The 18030-nt window shown below is 30.5% G+C and overlaps 2 protein-coding genes and 1 non-coding gene across 3 annotated transcripts; all 3 read left to right on the top strand.

Annotated features, from left to right (window-relative positions):
- The first annotated feature begins 42 nt into the window (after positions 1–42).
- LOC110666221 (aspartyl protease UND-like) lies at positions 43–1789 on the top strand. The gene has a single exon (XM_021826635.2). The coding sequence runs from the start codon at positions 309–311 to the stop codon at positions 1650–1652; it is 1344 nt and encodes a 447-aa protein (XP_021682327.2). The 5' UTR covers positions 43–308; the 3' UTR covers positions 1653–1789.
- An 8067-nt stretch (positions 1790–9856) lies between these two features.
- On the top strand, positions 9857–13183 carry LOC110666260 (uncharacterized). Its single transcript, XR_009147511.1, has 3 exons — positions 9857–9990; positions 12489–12706; positions 12836–13183. It is a non-coding gene; the product is annotated as an uncharacterized LOC110666260 (transcript).
- Positions 13184–15596: 2413 nt separating this feature from the next.
- LOC131178799 (aspartyl protease UND-like) lies at positions 15597–16358 on the top strand. Its single transcript, XM_058144739.1, has one exon. It carries the CDS (start codon positions 15597–15599, stop codon positions 16356–16358), a length of 762 nt encoding a protein of 253 aa, XP_058000722.1.
- The last annotated feature ends 1672 nt before the right edge of the window (positions 16359–18030 follow it).

Below are 18030 nucleotides of genomic sequence, written 5' to 3'. Positions count from 1 at the left end.
TTTAGCTAAAGCTTTTTAATTACTTGGAAGATCATATCATCACTATTTATTTATTGAAAAAAAAAAAAAAAAAAAAGCCACTAAACATGAAATGCATGATGGCAACACTTAAACTGCATGGGCAAATTCGGAGCAGCTTTTTGTTAGTTACCATTCATTTTGTTAGTTATCACATACTTTTTGTGTTTCCATTCATGCATTTGAAACCTGCACCTCCTCCAGCGCTATGGTTAGCAAAAAAAACCCCTCACCAAGCGCTTATATAAAGCTATGCAGGTTGTGGAGAAACAGTACAAGATATTTCAATTATGGCAATTCATTATTCAAGAATTGTGCTCCTTGTTTTCCTATTTGCAACCTTCAGCATTTCATGTTTCACTGCCATTGTTTCAGAAGCTAAAACCAAACCTCCAAAATTCATTATCAATCTAGTCAACCGCAATTCTATACACTTCCCATTTCATAACCACCAACCCAGTATAGAAGATAAGGCGAAATTCATTTTTGAAAATTCGCTTGTACGCTTTGGTGGTGATACATACAAAACTGATGTGATTGGTACAGAAAACACCGGCTTATTTCTCGTACGTTTTTACATAGGCAACCCAGCTATTACACAGCTAGCCATCATGGACACAGGGAGTAGCTTGCCATGGGTACAGTGCTCCCCAACTGAGTATATTTCTCAACACAGTCCAATTCCATTGCTAGATCCTCTAAAGTCATCCACATATGCTAGTATTCCCTGCGAATCAAACTCCTGTCAGTATTTTCCTGATCGTACTTGTATCAAGAACCAGTGCTATTATAACATGACATATGTCAATGCTCAATCATCAATAGGAAATGCAGCTACTGAGCAGTTCATCTTTGAATCTTTGGATGAAGGTATGGTTGTTGTTTCCCAAGTAATGTTTGGTTGCAGTGCTATTGTCCAAAAATATATTAAGAATGGTATCAACGGTGTCTTTGGCCTTGGACCAGAAAATATTTCTATGGCAAGGCAACTAGGGAACAAATTCTCCTATTGCATTGGTGATGTTTTTGATCCTAACTACATTTATAACCAGTTGATCTTAGGAGACGGAGCAAACATGGATGGCTATGCAACACCCTTGGGAATGAGTGAAGCCCATTACTACCTAAATCTACAAGGAATAGACATCGGGCTTAATGAGCTTGATATTGATGAGGGTGTGTTCAGGAGAAACGTAACAGATCAAAGCAAGCTGACTGGAGTAATCATAGACTCGGGAACTCCCGCCACTTGGCTGGTTGACCAAGCCTATGATAGGTTTAGGAATGAAGTGAGGCGTACATTGGCTCGTTTAGTCCTAGAAGACATGGGTGAATGTGTATATTGTTTTTGCTTTAAGGGAAACATGACTCAAGAACTACAGGGCTTTCCAGATGTGATCTACCACTTTAGTGACGGAGCTGATTTGCAAGTGGGGTTTAATGGTATATTTTATCAACATAATTCATCTATATTCTGCATGGCTGTTTTTCCAAGCTCTCAGCTATCAAAAGAGCATTTTCGATATGTCACCATCATAGGCGTGATGGCTCAGCAAAATTATAACGTGGGTTATGATTTGCTTGCCAAAAAATTATATTTTCAATCTATTGATTGTGAAATTTACGTTGATTAGCTCTAATTTGATGTTTTAGTAGGTGTTTTAATTTTCAGTTAAGTTTTTTTTTTTAATGTTTTCTATGTTAAGAGTGTCAAATGTATTTTGGTCTTTTATATCTATATATAATTTAATAAAGATATTTCTACCTTAAAGTGTTAGACCAAATAAATTTAGGTTTTTATATTTCACTTTGCTAGATAAATAAATGAAGCCAAGCTTATAGAAAACAAAATATGGGTTTGAAATAGGGAAAAATTTACAATCTACACCGACCTATTTCTGATAGGTTTTTACATAGGCAACCCAACTATCGCATAGCTAGCCATCATGGACACAGGTAGTGAGGGAGAAAATTAACCAAGGGGCTCAAATTTGATTCACAAATAATAATATTCTATTATTAACATAGCAAGAGATTGATAGTAAAATTTGTTTTTTCCTAGATTTAAATAGTTATAATTTTTTTTTATAGAAAATCATTTCTCCATTTAGTTTAACCCATAAAATTCATATTTTTTTAAATATAAAATTAATTTTCCTAAATTTTTTAATAAAATTATACGAATTGATGAAATTTCAAAACACATGAAATTTCAATTTTTTTAAGGAGGGCAATGAGATCAATAGGTTTTTCTAACCTTTCTATTCGAATATATTAATCTCCTGTGAATTATATTGAAGTTTTGCTAATAAAATAATTTTCCAAAACAAATCTTTAAAGTAAAGAGAATAAAAACTCCTAAAGTGTCATCATCACTTTGGTATTTTAAGCTAATTATATCAATTTATTCTATACTATTTCTTACTTTGATGGAGTAAAGTACAGTAAATCATTTTTGTCTTTATTTGAGATGAGAAAATAATTTTAGAAGCTTCACTTGTTCTTATTTGTTGAAATTGCGGAGGCACTTTGAGGAATTCTAGTAAAGCAAAATGGCAAACACATGCACAATCACTTGTTCCAATGTCTCAATTGATCATTCACAACTATATAGTGAAAGCTCATCTTTGTACTAATAACATATGCATGTATTCATTTGGGCTCCCTCTACTTCTTTCTTTTAGCCATCTTCTCTTTCGAAGCTAGCCCTCGACTATAGAGTATTCTAAATACAGGATGGTGTTATGGATTGTTTCCTTGAGAAGATGTAAGTGTTTTTGTGAGCTTTGATCTATCAACTTTCGTATCCTTTTCTTCCTGATAGAACTCGTCATTTTTTAGACTTAGGTGCTTTGGTTAATTTTGCTGGCATAGGGTTGTTTGGAGCTCATCCTCCCTATTTCTTATTTTATTTTCTTTTTAATAATAAAATCTCTTGCTTATAAAAAAAGCTAATTATATCAATTCTTCAAGCAAATAAGTTGTTAGCAATCAAATGATTATGTTTATTCATCTAGCTTTTAAATTTCCAAGTTGCAGTTGTGAAAGTTTTTCAATAATCTATTTATCTTGTCCTATTTATAAATCTTGCAAGCGAACTCTAAATAGAGAGAAGAAAAATGCAATATTTATGAGCTACTTGAGGATTTTTTGCAAGAGGGTACTGCTAGTGGACTATAGAATATAGAGTTTGTGAAATTAATAATATATCCTTGAAAAAATTTGGAATTTTAGTGGGGCCAATGCCCCCTTAGCCCTTGAATGTCTGACACAGGAGTAGCCTGCTATAGGTACAGTGCACCCCAACTAAGTATATTTCTCAACATAGTCCAATTCCATTGTTAGATCCTCTAAAGTCATCGACATATGCTAGTATTCCTGCAAATCAAAATTCTGTCAATATTTTCCTCATCATACTTGTATAGAGAAGTAGTGCTAAGCTCCATCATCAATAGAAAATGCAGCTACTGAGCAGCTTATCTTTGAATCTTTGGATGAAAGTATCGATTGTTGTTTTCCTAAGTAATATTTTGCTGTAGTGCTATTGTGAAAAAATATATTGGGAAAATTATCAATGGTGTCTTTGGTCTTAGACCACAAAATATTTGTATGGCAAGGCAACTAGGAAACAAATTCTCTTATTGCATTGGTGACTTTTATGATCCCAACTACAACTATAACCAGTTATTCTTAGGAGACGGAGCAAATATGAATGGTTCTGCAACACCCTTGGAAATGAGTGAAGCCTATTACTGCCTAAATCCAAAAGGAATAGACATACGAGCTTGATATTGATGACGGTGTGTTTAGGAGAAAATTAACAAATCAAAGCAAGCTAACTGGAGTAATTGTAGACTCGAGAACTCCTGCTACTTGGCTGATTGACCAAGCCTATATATGATAGGTTTAGGAATGGGGTGAGGCGTATTGTGACACCCCTTACCCGTCTACAGTGTAACCGAGCAAGATATGCCACTCAGTGTACCGAAACACTCTATTTTAATTCAATCATTTTTTTATTCTTCTCAATTTATTTTTTTCATAGTTATGAAGTAAAATTTGTGAAATATAATTCATTTCAGTCATTTATTGAAATCATAAATTTATTTGAAATTCCGCAAATTTTATAGAAAATTCAGCAGAGTACCGGCTAAAAATGGAGAAAACAGTTCTTCGGAACCTGTGAAAAACACTTCAAATAATCATTTCCAATTATTCTCAAACTTCAATAACCATCAACATGGTCTCAACATTAGCAATCATTTCAAGTTCTCAACATTAATCCACAATTTTATTCAAATTCAAAATCAACTAAAATTTCATGAAGATATTCTCAAATTATATTAATTAACAAAATTCTTCAAAATATGTACATCAACATATGATTACATAAATTTACTATTTACATGAGTTCATAATTTACAAATCACAAACTCCTACCTAATACAAAATGCAAAAACATAATTTCCATAATTTACATCAATACTAAAATAAATTACATAAGTCTTAATTACAAATTAGAAAATAAAAGTTAATTACAAAATACCAAATTAAAACCTAGTGTCCTACCAATGCACTGATGACGGTGAGGTGACATGGACACTATACAGAGCTGCAGAAGATCTCACCCAGTCTATGATTTACTAAGCTCCTAGTTGCGAGAACCGCAACTTCCCACTGGGTTACCCATTGCTAAGGCACCGACTCATTTAACTTGGTTGTATTTTATTTTTAAAATTTTTTCTAAATTTTTCTTATTAATATTTGAGTTAATTATGGTTCCTCACTTTAGTTTAAATATTTTTTCGGACGTTCTAGCTGTCCAGACCGACACTGGTCACCGGAACAGTAGAATATACGGAGTTGCTACAAAGAGGGTGTTACACGTATATTGGCTCATTTAGTCATAGAAGGCATGGGTGAATGCGTATATTTTTTTGTGCTTTAAGGGAAACATAAATTATCTATATTTTATATGGCTGTTTTTCCAAACTCTTAGCTACCAGTTGAGTATTTATCATATATCACTATCATAGGCGTGAAGATTCAACAAAATTATTGCGTAGGTTATGATTTGCTTGCCAAGAAATTATATTTTCAATATATTGACTGTCAACTTTACGTTGATCAGCTCTAATTTGATTTTTATTAGGTGTTTTAATTTTCAGCTGAAGTTTATGATTTTTTTTTTTAAATGTTTTCTATGTTAAGAGTGTCAAATGTATTTTGGTCTTTTATATCTATCTATAATTTAATAAAGATACTTCTAGCTTAAAGTGTTAGACCAAATAAATTTAGGTTTTCATATTTCACTTTGCTAGATAAATAAATGAAGCCAAGCTTGTAGAAAAAATAAATATGAGTTTGAAATAGGGAAAAATTTACAATCTCCTGCCATACATATAAATATATCAGTGTGTATGTAAACTAAAAATTCAAGATTGATTAACAAAAACTTGACATGTGGAGAAATCAATTGTATTTATGCTTTATAATTAGAAACCCAGAAAATGAAAAAAAAAAAAAAAGAAAAATCAAACAATTGAGTTTATATATATATATATATATATATATATATATATATATATATATAATTAAGGATTTTAAACAACTTAGCATTAATTAATAATTTAAAAAAAATTATCCCAACTTACTGAATTGGAGGAAAACAATAAATAAAAACAAGAGCTCATGAGTGGCTGACTGCTTGATCCTGGCAATGCAATATACCATTATTATTGATTAATTCTTCCTTTTTCAAACTTTGAATAAGTCATAATTTTGAAGAAATCTTAACTACCTTTCAATGTGAAACGAAAGCCTTATCCTTTAATTTAGTATATTACTATTATAAAATTATATATTAAATTAACTATGTTTTTAAATATTTTTGAATATCAACTGTTAAAATCTATTCTTATAATAAAAAAAATTATTATAAAAGTAATATTTTTAATTAAAATTCGAGTTAGATTAAAAAGGGTGAATTATTTTTAAAAAATTATGTTAAGATATATATTTAAATAATTATTTAGTAAAAAATTATTTATAAAATCTAAAGATTTATTGTTTAAAAACATTTCTTATATTTACAATTTAAGAATTTTAGTGATAATAACTTAAAAATCACTACATGTATGTTTTTTTTTAATTACTTTGTTATTGGTATATGACAACCAATTTAAAATATAGGAAAATCTATTAATCAAATTATTTAAAAATTTAAAATTAAATGATGTATCATCCAATACAAAATTATATCAATTACTATTATAAAATTATATATTAACACTTAAAATAAAATTAACTTTGTATTTAAATATTTTTAAGATTTTATTTTATAATAAAAAAATAATTATTAAAAAAATAATATTTTTAATTAAAATTTGAGTAAGATTAGAAACGGTAAATTATATTATTTTAAAATTTAAAATTAAATGATAAATTATCAAATATAAAATTATATTGATTATTATTATAAAATTTGTATATTAACACTTGAAATAAAACTACAATTAACTAAAACTTTTATCATTAATAAAATTTTATAATATGATTATAAAAATATAAAATAAGGAGAAATATGTATTAAATTATATCATTAACATAAATAATAAATAATCTGCATGATGCATGAGCAAAATTAAACTTGAGGAAAATAACCTTGAGAACAATAAATAGAAAAACTGAAAACAATGCAATTAGTCGATAATTAATGATTAATGAAATATCGATGATATAGAAAGTAACATAATTAAAAGTAATCTTCAACCCCATGAACCAAGACACGGCCATCATTGTAGATATTCCATTTTGTGATTTGTTCGCCATTGACGGAAGGATAACCACGCTCGGGTACTAATCTGATCATCAGAAGGCTTCTTCCATAATTGTACAATGTGCGTACATCATAGCCATCGGATGTATCAAAATCTTCTTTTTGAACCTTGGATATTGCAACCTGGTATCGGAGATCCATCGAATTCTCCATGCCCAAAGCTTCATCAGGAGGAGCAAATATAGTGATTGAATTGTTTTTATATAGAATGATCCTATCTAGTTCATGCTCATTAAAAGGTACAATTGAGGTTAGCTGTTTCTCAATAATCGAAGACATGTTCTTGTACCCAGCTTTCCAAAGGGCTTTCGATATCTTGTCAATATCGATCATCACCTTAGGAGGATCTGATTCTGATGGGTAAAAGAAAATATCCCTGTCCCCCAAAATAGCCCACTGCCTATGTGGCATCACAAGATTCGGCGCTTCATACAACGGATACGGATACGGTACAAAATTAAATTCTGATCTCGCCAGGCCTTCAAATTTTGCTCTGCCCGATGAAGCCTGATTCGTCTGAGGAAGGAGTTTTGTTCTGCCTGAGGAGGTCTGATTCGTTGGAAGAAAGAGTTTAATTCTGCCTGACGAGATTTGATTCGTCTGAAGGAGGAGCAAAACAAGTAAAAAGGGCAGAAGGATAGAAGTAGATGCCATTAGATTTAGTTGTGGGATGAGTCTGTATGATACAAGCAAAAGAGATTCTTTCTATATATATTGTGGAACCGAGGTTTTAGCTGTTTATAATACTAATACAAGTGGGACTTCGAATTTAATCAACTCGTGCAGCTAATCAATAAAATAGCCAAACTAATCATCCTTCGTGCACCACAGAGTCCCAAACCAATTCCATATAGTCATCTGAAATCACACTAGTTATTGGTTTGGATACCCTTCAAGATTGAAGTCATCTTCTATTAAACAAACAACTCCAAAATATTCCATGAAACAGAATTTAATAAGGGGGAAAATAGTAAGAAATGCTTAGAATCAAAACAACATTTTTTGTGCCTAGCCTGACTACTTAGTTCAATGTTTAAAAGCATATTACTGACCTGCAGCATCAGGTTCAAATTTTCACTCTCTTAATTTATAGTTGTACGCACTTAACAGTCTCAAAATTACAAATGCTAATTAATGGGCAGAAAATAAATTCTTTGGTTAATTGGTTTAAAATTAATTTTACTACGAATAATAAGAAGATTTAATAAAATTTTACGATTCAAGTCATCAATTTTTCATAAAATGATGTTGTTTTCACTAAATTAGTTAATTATAGAATATTTATTAACTTAATAACAAAATAAAATTTCTTCAATATTTTAGATTATTATATTTTTTACAACATTTTAAATATTAATTAAAATAATGTATGTTAAATGTAAAATTCTAAGTAAGTATATTTTATTTAATTTTATTTATTATATTTTTAACATTATTAAAAAATATTATATATTTTCTTTTACGTGAAAAAAATATATGTTTTCGATTAAATTAATAAATTTTCAATTAATTACTATATAGAGAAGAATATATTTTATAAAATTTTAATGAGGTGAATTGTAAAATTTTATTAAATTATTTTATTTTTATAATAAAATAATTTTACTTTATTTTAAATCAAATAATCATGGAATACACCATTATTAAGTTAACACTATATATTTTTTTCCAAATTCTAAATCTTAGAATTTACCGCATAGAATAAGATTTTTTTGATGTTTAGAATCAAGAAGTTCTATCCTTCACTTGCTTCTGATAGGTTTGAAGTAGGGAAAAATTTACAAGTATATGGAGTGGAATCATGGGGTAGAGCTTTTTAACTGCTCATACTTGATTGACTAAGGCCCTGTTTGGCATTGAGTTTCAGAGCCTGAAACTGTTTTTTCAAATAAAAACATTATTTTAAATACTGTCGAGAAAAACAGTTTGGAAAAAACTCTTTGTTATTTTAGTGTTCTTATGACTAAAACTTATCAAATTTAATTTTTAATTATTTTTTAACACTCTCTAACTAGTATATTTGAAAAATTAATTTTCTCACCAGCAGTTTCAACAGTAATGTCAAATAGGCCCTAAGAGTGAGATTTTTTTATATGAAACAAATGAAATCTAAATTCTTGCCAAAACATATCAAGAAGACGCCTTTCTTCCAAATAAATGTTGTACTCTTCCCGTCATTAAACCTTAACTCAAAGGCATCTTTAGGCACTTCACAGTGATAGGGATGAATACTAAGCAGGCAAGAACTTATAAAAACCTTTAATCACTTATAGGTTCTTGATTTTTTAGATGGCGAGCTCAGTGAGTCTTTTATCTTGCTGACAAAAATGGGGATGGCTAGCTACATTAATAAAGAGGAGTTGAAAGAGGTCATCAAATTCGCTTGTAAACATAATTGTACGTTGTCTTCTATTTAAAATTTATGCAAGAGGTTTTTTTTTTTTTCTCATTACTATTATTATTTTTTTTGGCGATGAATATATGATTTAATTTTCGTAGATTTAAAAATTGTATTATAGTTGTATTTATGCTTTATAATTAGAAACCCAAAAAATATAGAAAAAGAGAAATCAAATAATTGAGATTTTTGTTTCTATAATTAAGGATTTTAAAAATTTTGCATTAATTAATCATTTAAAAAATGGCAGTTATCCCAACTTACTGAATTGGACGAAAACAGTAAATGAAAACAAGAACTCATGAGTGGCTAGACTGCTTGATCATGGCAATGCAATATACCATTATTATTTATTAATTTTTCCTTTGAATAATTCATAATTTAGAAGAAATCTTAACTACCTTTCAAAGTGAATCTACAAACTTTAGAGAAAGCCTTATCCTTTAATTTAATATTATTTTATTATTTTTTAGTTGTTATAAATTAATTTTAATTAATAATAAATAATATATATAATTAATAATTTTATTAATAAAATAAAATAAAAAATAAAATAATTTTATTGATGATAATAATTAATTTAATAATAAAGATAAGAAAAAAAAAAAGATAAAAGATAATTTTATCTTTTTTAAATTTGAAAACTTGTCATTGGATAAAGAAATCCAATTTTCCACTTGCAAGAAATCAAAAGAAGAAGATGGGAGAGGAAAGTGATTTCGGCGTATACGAACAGGTAAGTATCCTCTGCCTCTTTTTCTTTTTATCTCCATTCCTTTGTCCTCATCGTGATGTTCATCGGTATTCAAAGAATACAGGAAATTATGGTATTTAAAGAATGGATATTTAAAGAATCACCTTTGTGATACAACATTGAAATATAAAAATAATATAGGAAGGATCTGTGTATAGGAAGTAGAGTAGGGGTTTTCAATGAATTTAAACAAAAAAAATATAGGATAAGGTATGCGCTTAAGTAACCTAGAACGAGATTGTGCTGTGCTAAATCAAGTCCGAACATGAAATAGTGGATACTGAACCTAACTTTGATATAATCTATAAATATGTGAGTGAGTGTTTATGTATAAAATTGTGAAAGTAAATGTTCGGTAATATGGAACACATATGAATTAAAGAATACAGAAATTTTTAGTAGCTTGTCAATAATATCAAGAAATGAATGGGAAAATGAAAGCTCTATGCATGATCAGTTGGGTAGAAATGAATTGCTAATCTATTTTGAGGCCACATGATTATGGTATATTAATTGGGAAGTGTGTCTGAAGAGTGTAAATGCATGTTTTTACATGTGGTAGTGTGATGTAAAATGGCATACGGTGTCTTTTAGGGGAATGTAAATAATAGAACTATAAAAGAAAACTTTTAAATTTTACATTTCAAATGAACTGCATAAAGGAAGTACAGATGTAAGCTAAACTTTAAAGTAACTATTGAAAAATCAGAAAATAAGAAAGAAGAGGAATCTTTCTGCTCGAAATGCACTTCACAGAGGCGAGGTAAAGACGTAGGAGCCATGCATCTGCTGAAATTAAATTAGCTTTGCCACTATAGATGAGAAGATGAACATCACACAAGCAGCTTAGCTGCTAAAGTATTTTAAATCTGGAAGATAATGCGAAATAATATGTTATATTATTAAATGAGATAAAAAGACATTCTATGTTATATTATTTAGGAAATATAGTGAGGGAAAAACTAGTGATTCTGTCTTTTCTAAAGAGGAATAAACTGCTATGGTTAAAACTCCTCCCTTATTCAAATTTATGCAGATAATCTACAAAATTTAGAAACAAGTGAAAGTTAATAAGAGATTAGTCACATTATCAGAGCCTCTTGAATCATATATGCTCTTAAAGTACTCTTATGATGCGAAAGATAACCATATGGAAGAAAACTCTTGTTTGTATAGATAACCTGAGTATATTACAGTAAAAAGCTCGAAACTCAAGGAATATAAGATAGAAGGTAGAATTAGATTACTAACTAATTTTACAATCTCTTGTTACTGAGAATGAAAATTTTGTTTGCAGGTCTTTCTGTTAGAAGCTGCAGATCTGATGCCCAATCAAGAAATGAGAAGAATGGTATCTCTACTAGACATTCAAGCAACTATATTAGCTGCGTTTTGGGTCATGTCCACATGCATATTCATTTTCAATTGATTGTTTAATAAATTTTATAAACTTTTTTATGTTTTAAATTTTGAGAATCGTAATTTGAATGAGAAATCAACTTCTAGTTTATGATTGTAAAGTGATTATTTTATTCCAACACATTGGATAAATTTTGCTAGATATGTTGAATGAGAGCATTATAGAAATTTGTTCACAGGTTTCTTAAGATAGATTTTAAGAGGAAACTACGTCGAATATGTATATGTGGTAAGGTCAAAACACTCAAAGTTAAATAAATACAGGTCTAATTAAAAGAAAGAATAAATTATCAATCTGTAGCTTGGATTTAGTTTCCATTCAAGAGATTTTATATTAAATTTCTTTATTAATACAATTGTTCATTAGTTGCATTTAATACCTTTGGATATCAACTTTTGTGGTATTTGATTGATTTTAATTCATAATTAGTACTAGGATGGAAAATTTTGGAATTGTGAATAATAATAAATTTCATGGGAATAATAATTGAAGCAGGAGCAAAAGGTTTGATCTGTGAAATTTTAGGAATAATCATAATGCTTAATGAATTAATAGGAATTATTTGATCCTTGTGTAATTAATTAAATTTGAATTGCTAAACAAAATAACTAGAATTGATAATTACATTAAGTGAAATCAAGGATACCTTATTACTTAATTAATTTGATTTTATAATCAACTTTTATTGTGTTCTTTGGAGTTGTTAATTTTAGTTTCTTTAGTTACATTTATGGACTAACATCATTCAAATTCAATAGTTTAGATATTAGTAGAATTAGCGCATAGTTTTGGTACTTAAGCCTAGTCCTTGTGTGTTCGATATTAGCTATTGTATTACTTTGAGTGATTTCGTGTACTTGCGAAATTAGCTATCGAATTCAGTTGAGATTTTTTAGCATTTTCAGTTTAAATTGTAAACCTATTTATAGGCACCTTCATTTGCTAAATTAAGTGCGAAGCAGATTGCTTTTGTTTTCTGCAATTTATCTAATTCTCTCTGCTGTAGTACTTTGTTTATGTTGCTCTTAGGCCTAATCAAACTGCATAAATGAAATTGCAGCTTAGGGAAATGGTTGATCTTCTGGCGCATGTATGACAATGCTGCTCTCCACATTGCCAATATCCCAATTGTTGGAAGGTGAATTGGCTTTTCCGGCATGGGACTGAATGCAAGACAGGTCATTTTGGAGTTTGTGTTCTGTGCAAGAAAATGTGGTATCTCTTGCAACTTCATGCTCCATCATGCAAAGAAACTGAATGCCACATACCACGTTGCAGGTTTATGATTCAACCTTGCATACATATTAAATCAACAAATTATTGTTTTAGACCACAGTACATCCTGACCCCCTGATTTTTGAGAACTTTATTTATAAATTATTGATATAAACTTTTATGTTCATCCAGAGATCTAAAAGAACATTCAAGAAGGCTGCAGCAGGACACTGATGCGCGGCATAGGGCTGCTGTGGAGGAGATTCTGAGAAAGAGAGCTGCAGATATTGCTGGTAACTCTGGGTAACCATTTTGTACATATTAATATGGTTGTTTTGAAGGTAAGGCTTCCAGATAGAGAGCAGGAGGTAGACAATATGTTTTTCTGCTGCTCCATTAGGGACTGCTTGAAATTATAAGCAGTGTAGGAAAAGTGGCAGGCATAGGTGTTCAGAAGGGGTAGGCATGGCCATCATTCTAGATATTCTATTTTGTGATTTTTGGAATTGGACGTCAAAGACATGATCTTGGTACCCAGCATCTCAAAGGACTTTCGTAATCTTGTCAATATCTACCATCACCTTATGTTCTGATGGCAAAAAATCCATCAAATAATCTCCTTTTGGTTTACTATAATCAGTTACAGGGCATCCCCAATAGGTTGGCACAATCCTCCTGAGATCTGTTGCAAATTATTTGGAATCGATACATTGAGCACCTCATCTGCCAAAGCTGATGCAGACATGGTGCAACTAAATTTATTAAAATGCTGCTACTACTATTTCCTGTGACCTATTCTCAGACTACAGAAGTGGATAAGCCCAAAAAAGGGTTGACACGTTCTTCAAGAATCTCCTTCATGGTTCCCAAATTTAATCTCTTGTTCCCCCTCCAGCAAATCCAATCTCGCCTTTGACATCTGAAGAACTTTTCATCCTTCCCTAGTGCTGCATAGGCTTTGCCCTGTCTCTAGCATCTGCTACTGTCCTGTTCCAATGCTCAGTGGATGGAAGTACCCAACCTCTCCTGCTTGCCTGTGCATTCTGCGCAACGCTACTAGCCCCCGTATTCTTCTTTTTATCAAATTAAAAGTGTTTCATGCTATTATAAAGTGTTGAGACTACAATTTTCTTTTAAAAAAAAATTTTGATAAAAATTTCTCATTTTTTATAATGATAAATTTGACTTCTGCTTAAAAGAATTATTTATTTCTTTTAATTAATTCAATTTTGTTATTAGGAAAAAAAAAAGGAATTAAAGAGAATTTTTTATAAAATTATATGACACAAATATATGATACTACTTTATTTAATAGATAGGTCAAATTATATATCTTATATTTCGTAGTTAATATCCGAAATTTGTTGTAGATATTCCATTTTGTGATTTTTACACCGTTGATAGCAGGATAACCACTCTTTGGTACTGCACTGACGTTAAGATTACTGACCTTATGAGTATGAACATCAATGTACAAAGTGACTAGCTCAGAGCCCTCAGATAGGAATCCTGAATTAAAAGCTTCTGTCAGCCTTGGATTTTGCAACCTGGTAAGCGAGAAACTTTAAATTCTCAATGCTCATACCTTCTTCATCTGGAGTAGCATATATATATATATATTATAATTAATAAACAATTTAAAGGATCTTAAAGTAGTTAATTTATATTTTAATAATTATAAAAAAATAAGAGACTCAATTTGACTCAATTTGTTTTATTAACAATTGAGTCTCTTATTTTTTTATAATTATTAAAATATAAATTAACTACTTTAAGATCCTTTAAATTGTTTATTAATTATAATATATATATATATATATATGCTACTCCAGATAAAGAAGGTATGAGCATTGAGAATTTAAAGTTTCTCGCTTACCAGGTTGCAAAATCCAAGGCTGACAGAAGCTTTTAATTCAGGATTGCTATCTGAGGGCTCTGAGCTAGTCACTTTGTACATTGATGTTCATACTCATGAGGTCAGTACCAAAGACTGGTTATCCTGCCATCAACGGTGTAAAAATCACAAAATGGAATATCTACAACGATGGGCATGTCCTGGTATGGGTTGAAGATTTCTTCCGCCCCACCTTTCGGTTGCCAAATTTCGGATATTAACTATGAAATATAATATATATAATTTCACCTATCTATTAAATAAATGAGTATCATATATTTATATCATATAATTTTATAAAAAATTCTCTTTAATTCTTTTTTTTTTTTCCTAATAACAAAGTTGAGTTAATTACAAGAAATAAATAATTCTTTTAAGCAGAAGTCAAATTTATCATTATAAAAAATGAGAAATTTTTATCAATTTTTTTTTTTTTAAAGAAAATTGTAGTCTCAACACTTTATAACAGCATGAAACACTTTTAATTTGATAAAAAGAAGAATACGGGGGCTAGTAGCGTTGCGCAGAATGCACAGGCAAGCAGGAGAGGTTGGGTACTTCCATCCACTGAGCATTGGAACAGAACAGTAGCAGATGCTAGAGACAGGGCAAAGCCTATGCAGCACTAGGGAAGGATGAAAAGTTCTTCAGATGTCAAAGGCGAGATTGGATTTGCTGGAGGTGGAACAAGAGATTAAATTTGGGAACCATGAAGGAGATTCTTGAAGAACGTGTCAACCCTTTTTTGGGCTTATCCACTTCTGTAGTCTGAGAATAGGTCACAGGAAATAGTAGTAGCAGCATTTTAATAAATTTAGTTGCACCATGTCTGCATCAGCTTTGGCAGATGAGGTGCTCAATGTATCGATTCCAAATAATTTGCAACAGATCTCAGGAGGATTGTGCCAACCTATTGGGGATGCCCTGTAACTCATTATTTGGAATGCATTCTATGCTATCAAATATATATATATATATATATATATATATATATATATATATATATATATATAGTAAATGGAAACCAAAAGAATATTATAGTAATGTTTGGATGAAGGTATGGTTGTTGTTTCCCAAGTAATGTTTGGCTGCAGTACTATTGTCCAAGAATATATTAAGGATGGTATCAACGGAGTCTTTGGCCTTGGACCAGAAAATATTTCTATGGCAAGGCAACTAGGAAACAAATTCTCCAATTGCATTGGTGATTTTTTTGATCCTAACTACATTTATAACCGGTTGATCTTAGGAGACGGAGCAAACATGGATGGCTATGCAACACCCTTGGAAATGAGTGAAGCCCATTACTACCTAAATCTACAAGGAAAAGACATCGGGCTTAATGAGCTTGATATTGATGAGGGTGTGTTCAGGAGAAACGTAACAGATCAAAGCAAGCTGATTGGAGTAATCATAGACTCGGGCACTCCCGCCACTTGGCTGATTGACCAAGCCCATGATAGGTTTAGGAATGAAGGGAGGCGTACATTGGCTCGTTTAGTCGTAGAATACATGGGTGAATGTGTATATTGTTTTTGCTTTAAGGGAAACATGACTCAAGAACTACTGGGCTTTCCAAATGTGATCTGCCACTTTAGTGACGGAGCTGATTTGCAAGTGGGGTTTAATGGTATATTTTATCAACATAATTCATCTATATTCTGCATGGCTGTTTTTCCAAGCTCTCAGCTACCAGAAGAGCATTTTCGATATGTCACCATCATAGGCGTGATGGCTCAGCAAAATTATAACGTGGGTTATGATTTGCTTGCCAAAAAATTATATTTTCAATCCATTGATTGTCAACTTTACGTTGATTAGCTCTAATTTGATGTTTTATTAGGTGTTTTAATTTTCAGTTAAGTTTTTTTTTTTTAATGTTTTCTATGTTAAGAGTGTCAAATGTATTTTGGTCTTTTATATCTATATATAATTTAATAAAGATATTTCTGCCTTAAAGTGTTAGACCAAATAAATTTAGGTTTTTATATTTCACTTTGCTAGATAAATAAATGAAGCCAATCTTATAGAAAACAAAATATGGGTTTGAAATAAGGAAAAATTTACAATCTACACCGACTTATTTCTGATAGGTTTTTACATAGGCAACCCAACTATCCCATAGCTAGCCATCATGGACACAGCTAGTGACGGAGAAAATTAACCAAGGGGCCCAAATTTGATTCACAAATAATAATATTCTATTATTAACATAGCAAGAGATTGATAGTAAAATTTGTTTTTTCCTGGATTTAAATAGTTATAATATTTTTTTTTAATGAAAATCATTTCTCCGTTTAGTTTAACCCATAAAATTCATATTTTTTTAAATATAAAATTATTTTTCCTAAATTTTTTAATAAAATTATACGAATTGATGAAATTTCAAAACACATGAAATTTCAATTTTTTTTAGGAGGACAATGAGATCAATAGGTTTTTCTAACCTTTCTTTTCGAATATATTAATCTCCTGTGAATTATATTGAAGTTTTGCTAATAAAATAATTTCCCAAAAAAAATCTTTAAAGTAAAGAGAATAAAAACTTCTAAAGTGTCATCATCGCCTTGGTATTTTAAGCTAATTATATCAATTTATTCTATACTGTTTCTTACTTTGATGGATCAAAGTACAGTAAATCATTTTTGTCTTTATTTGAGGTGAGAAAATAATTTTAGAAGCTTCACTTGTTCTCATTTGTTGAAATTGTGGAGGCACTTTGAGGAATTCTAGTAAAGCAAAATGGCAAGCACATGCACAATCACTTGTTCCAATCTCTCGATTGATCATTCAAAACTATATAGTGAAAGCTCATCTTTGTGCTAATAACATATGCATGTATTCATTTGGGCTCCCTCTACTTCTTTCTTTTAGCCATCTTCTCTTTCGAAGCTAGCCCTCGACTATAGAGTATTCTAAATATAGGATGGTGTTATGGATTGTTTTCTTGAGAAGATGTAAGTGTTTTTATGAGCTTTGATCTACCAACTTTCGTATCCTTTTCTTCCTGACAGAACTCGTTATTTTTTAGACTTAGGTGTTTTGGTTAATTTTGCTCGCATAGGGTTGTTTGGAGCTCATCCTCCCTATTTCTTAATTTATTTTCTTTTTAATAATAAAATCTCTTGCTTATAAAAAAAGCTAATTATATCAATTCTTCAAGCAAATAAGTTGTTAGCAATCAAATGATTATGTTTATTCATCTAGCTTTTAAATTTTCCAAGTTGCAGTTGTGAAAGTTTTTCAATAATCTATTTATCTTGTCCTATTTATGAATCTTGAAAGCGAACTCTAAATAGAGAGAAGAAAAATGCAATATTTATGAGCTACTTGAGGATTTTTTGCAAGAGCGTACTGCTGGTGGACTACAGAATATAGAGTTTGTGAAATTAGTAATATATCCTTGAAAAAATTTGGAATTTTAGTGGGGCCAGTGCCCCCTTAGCCCTTGAATGTCTGACACAGGAGTAGCCTATAGGTACAGTGCACCCCA

This window comes from Hevea brasiliensis, chromosome 3 (genome assembly GCF_030052815.1).
Source record: "Hevea brasiliensis isolate MT/VB/25A 57/8 chromosome 3, ASM3005281v1, whole genome shotgun sequence".
NCBI lineage: Eukaryota > Viridiplantae > Streptophyta > Magnoliopsida > Malpighiales > Euphorbiaceae > Hevea > Hevea brasiliensis.
This window is presented reverse-complemented; position numbering and strand designations above follow the sequence as displayed.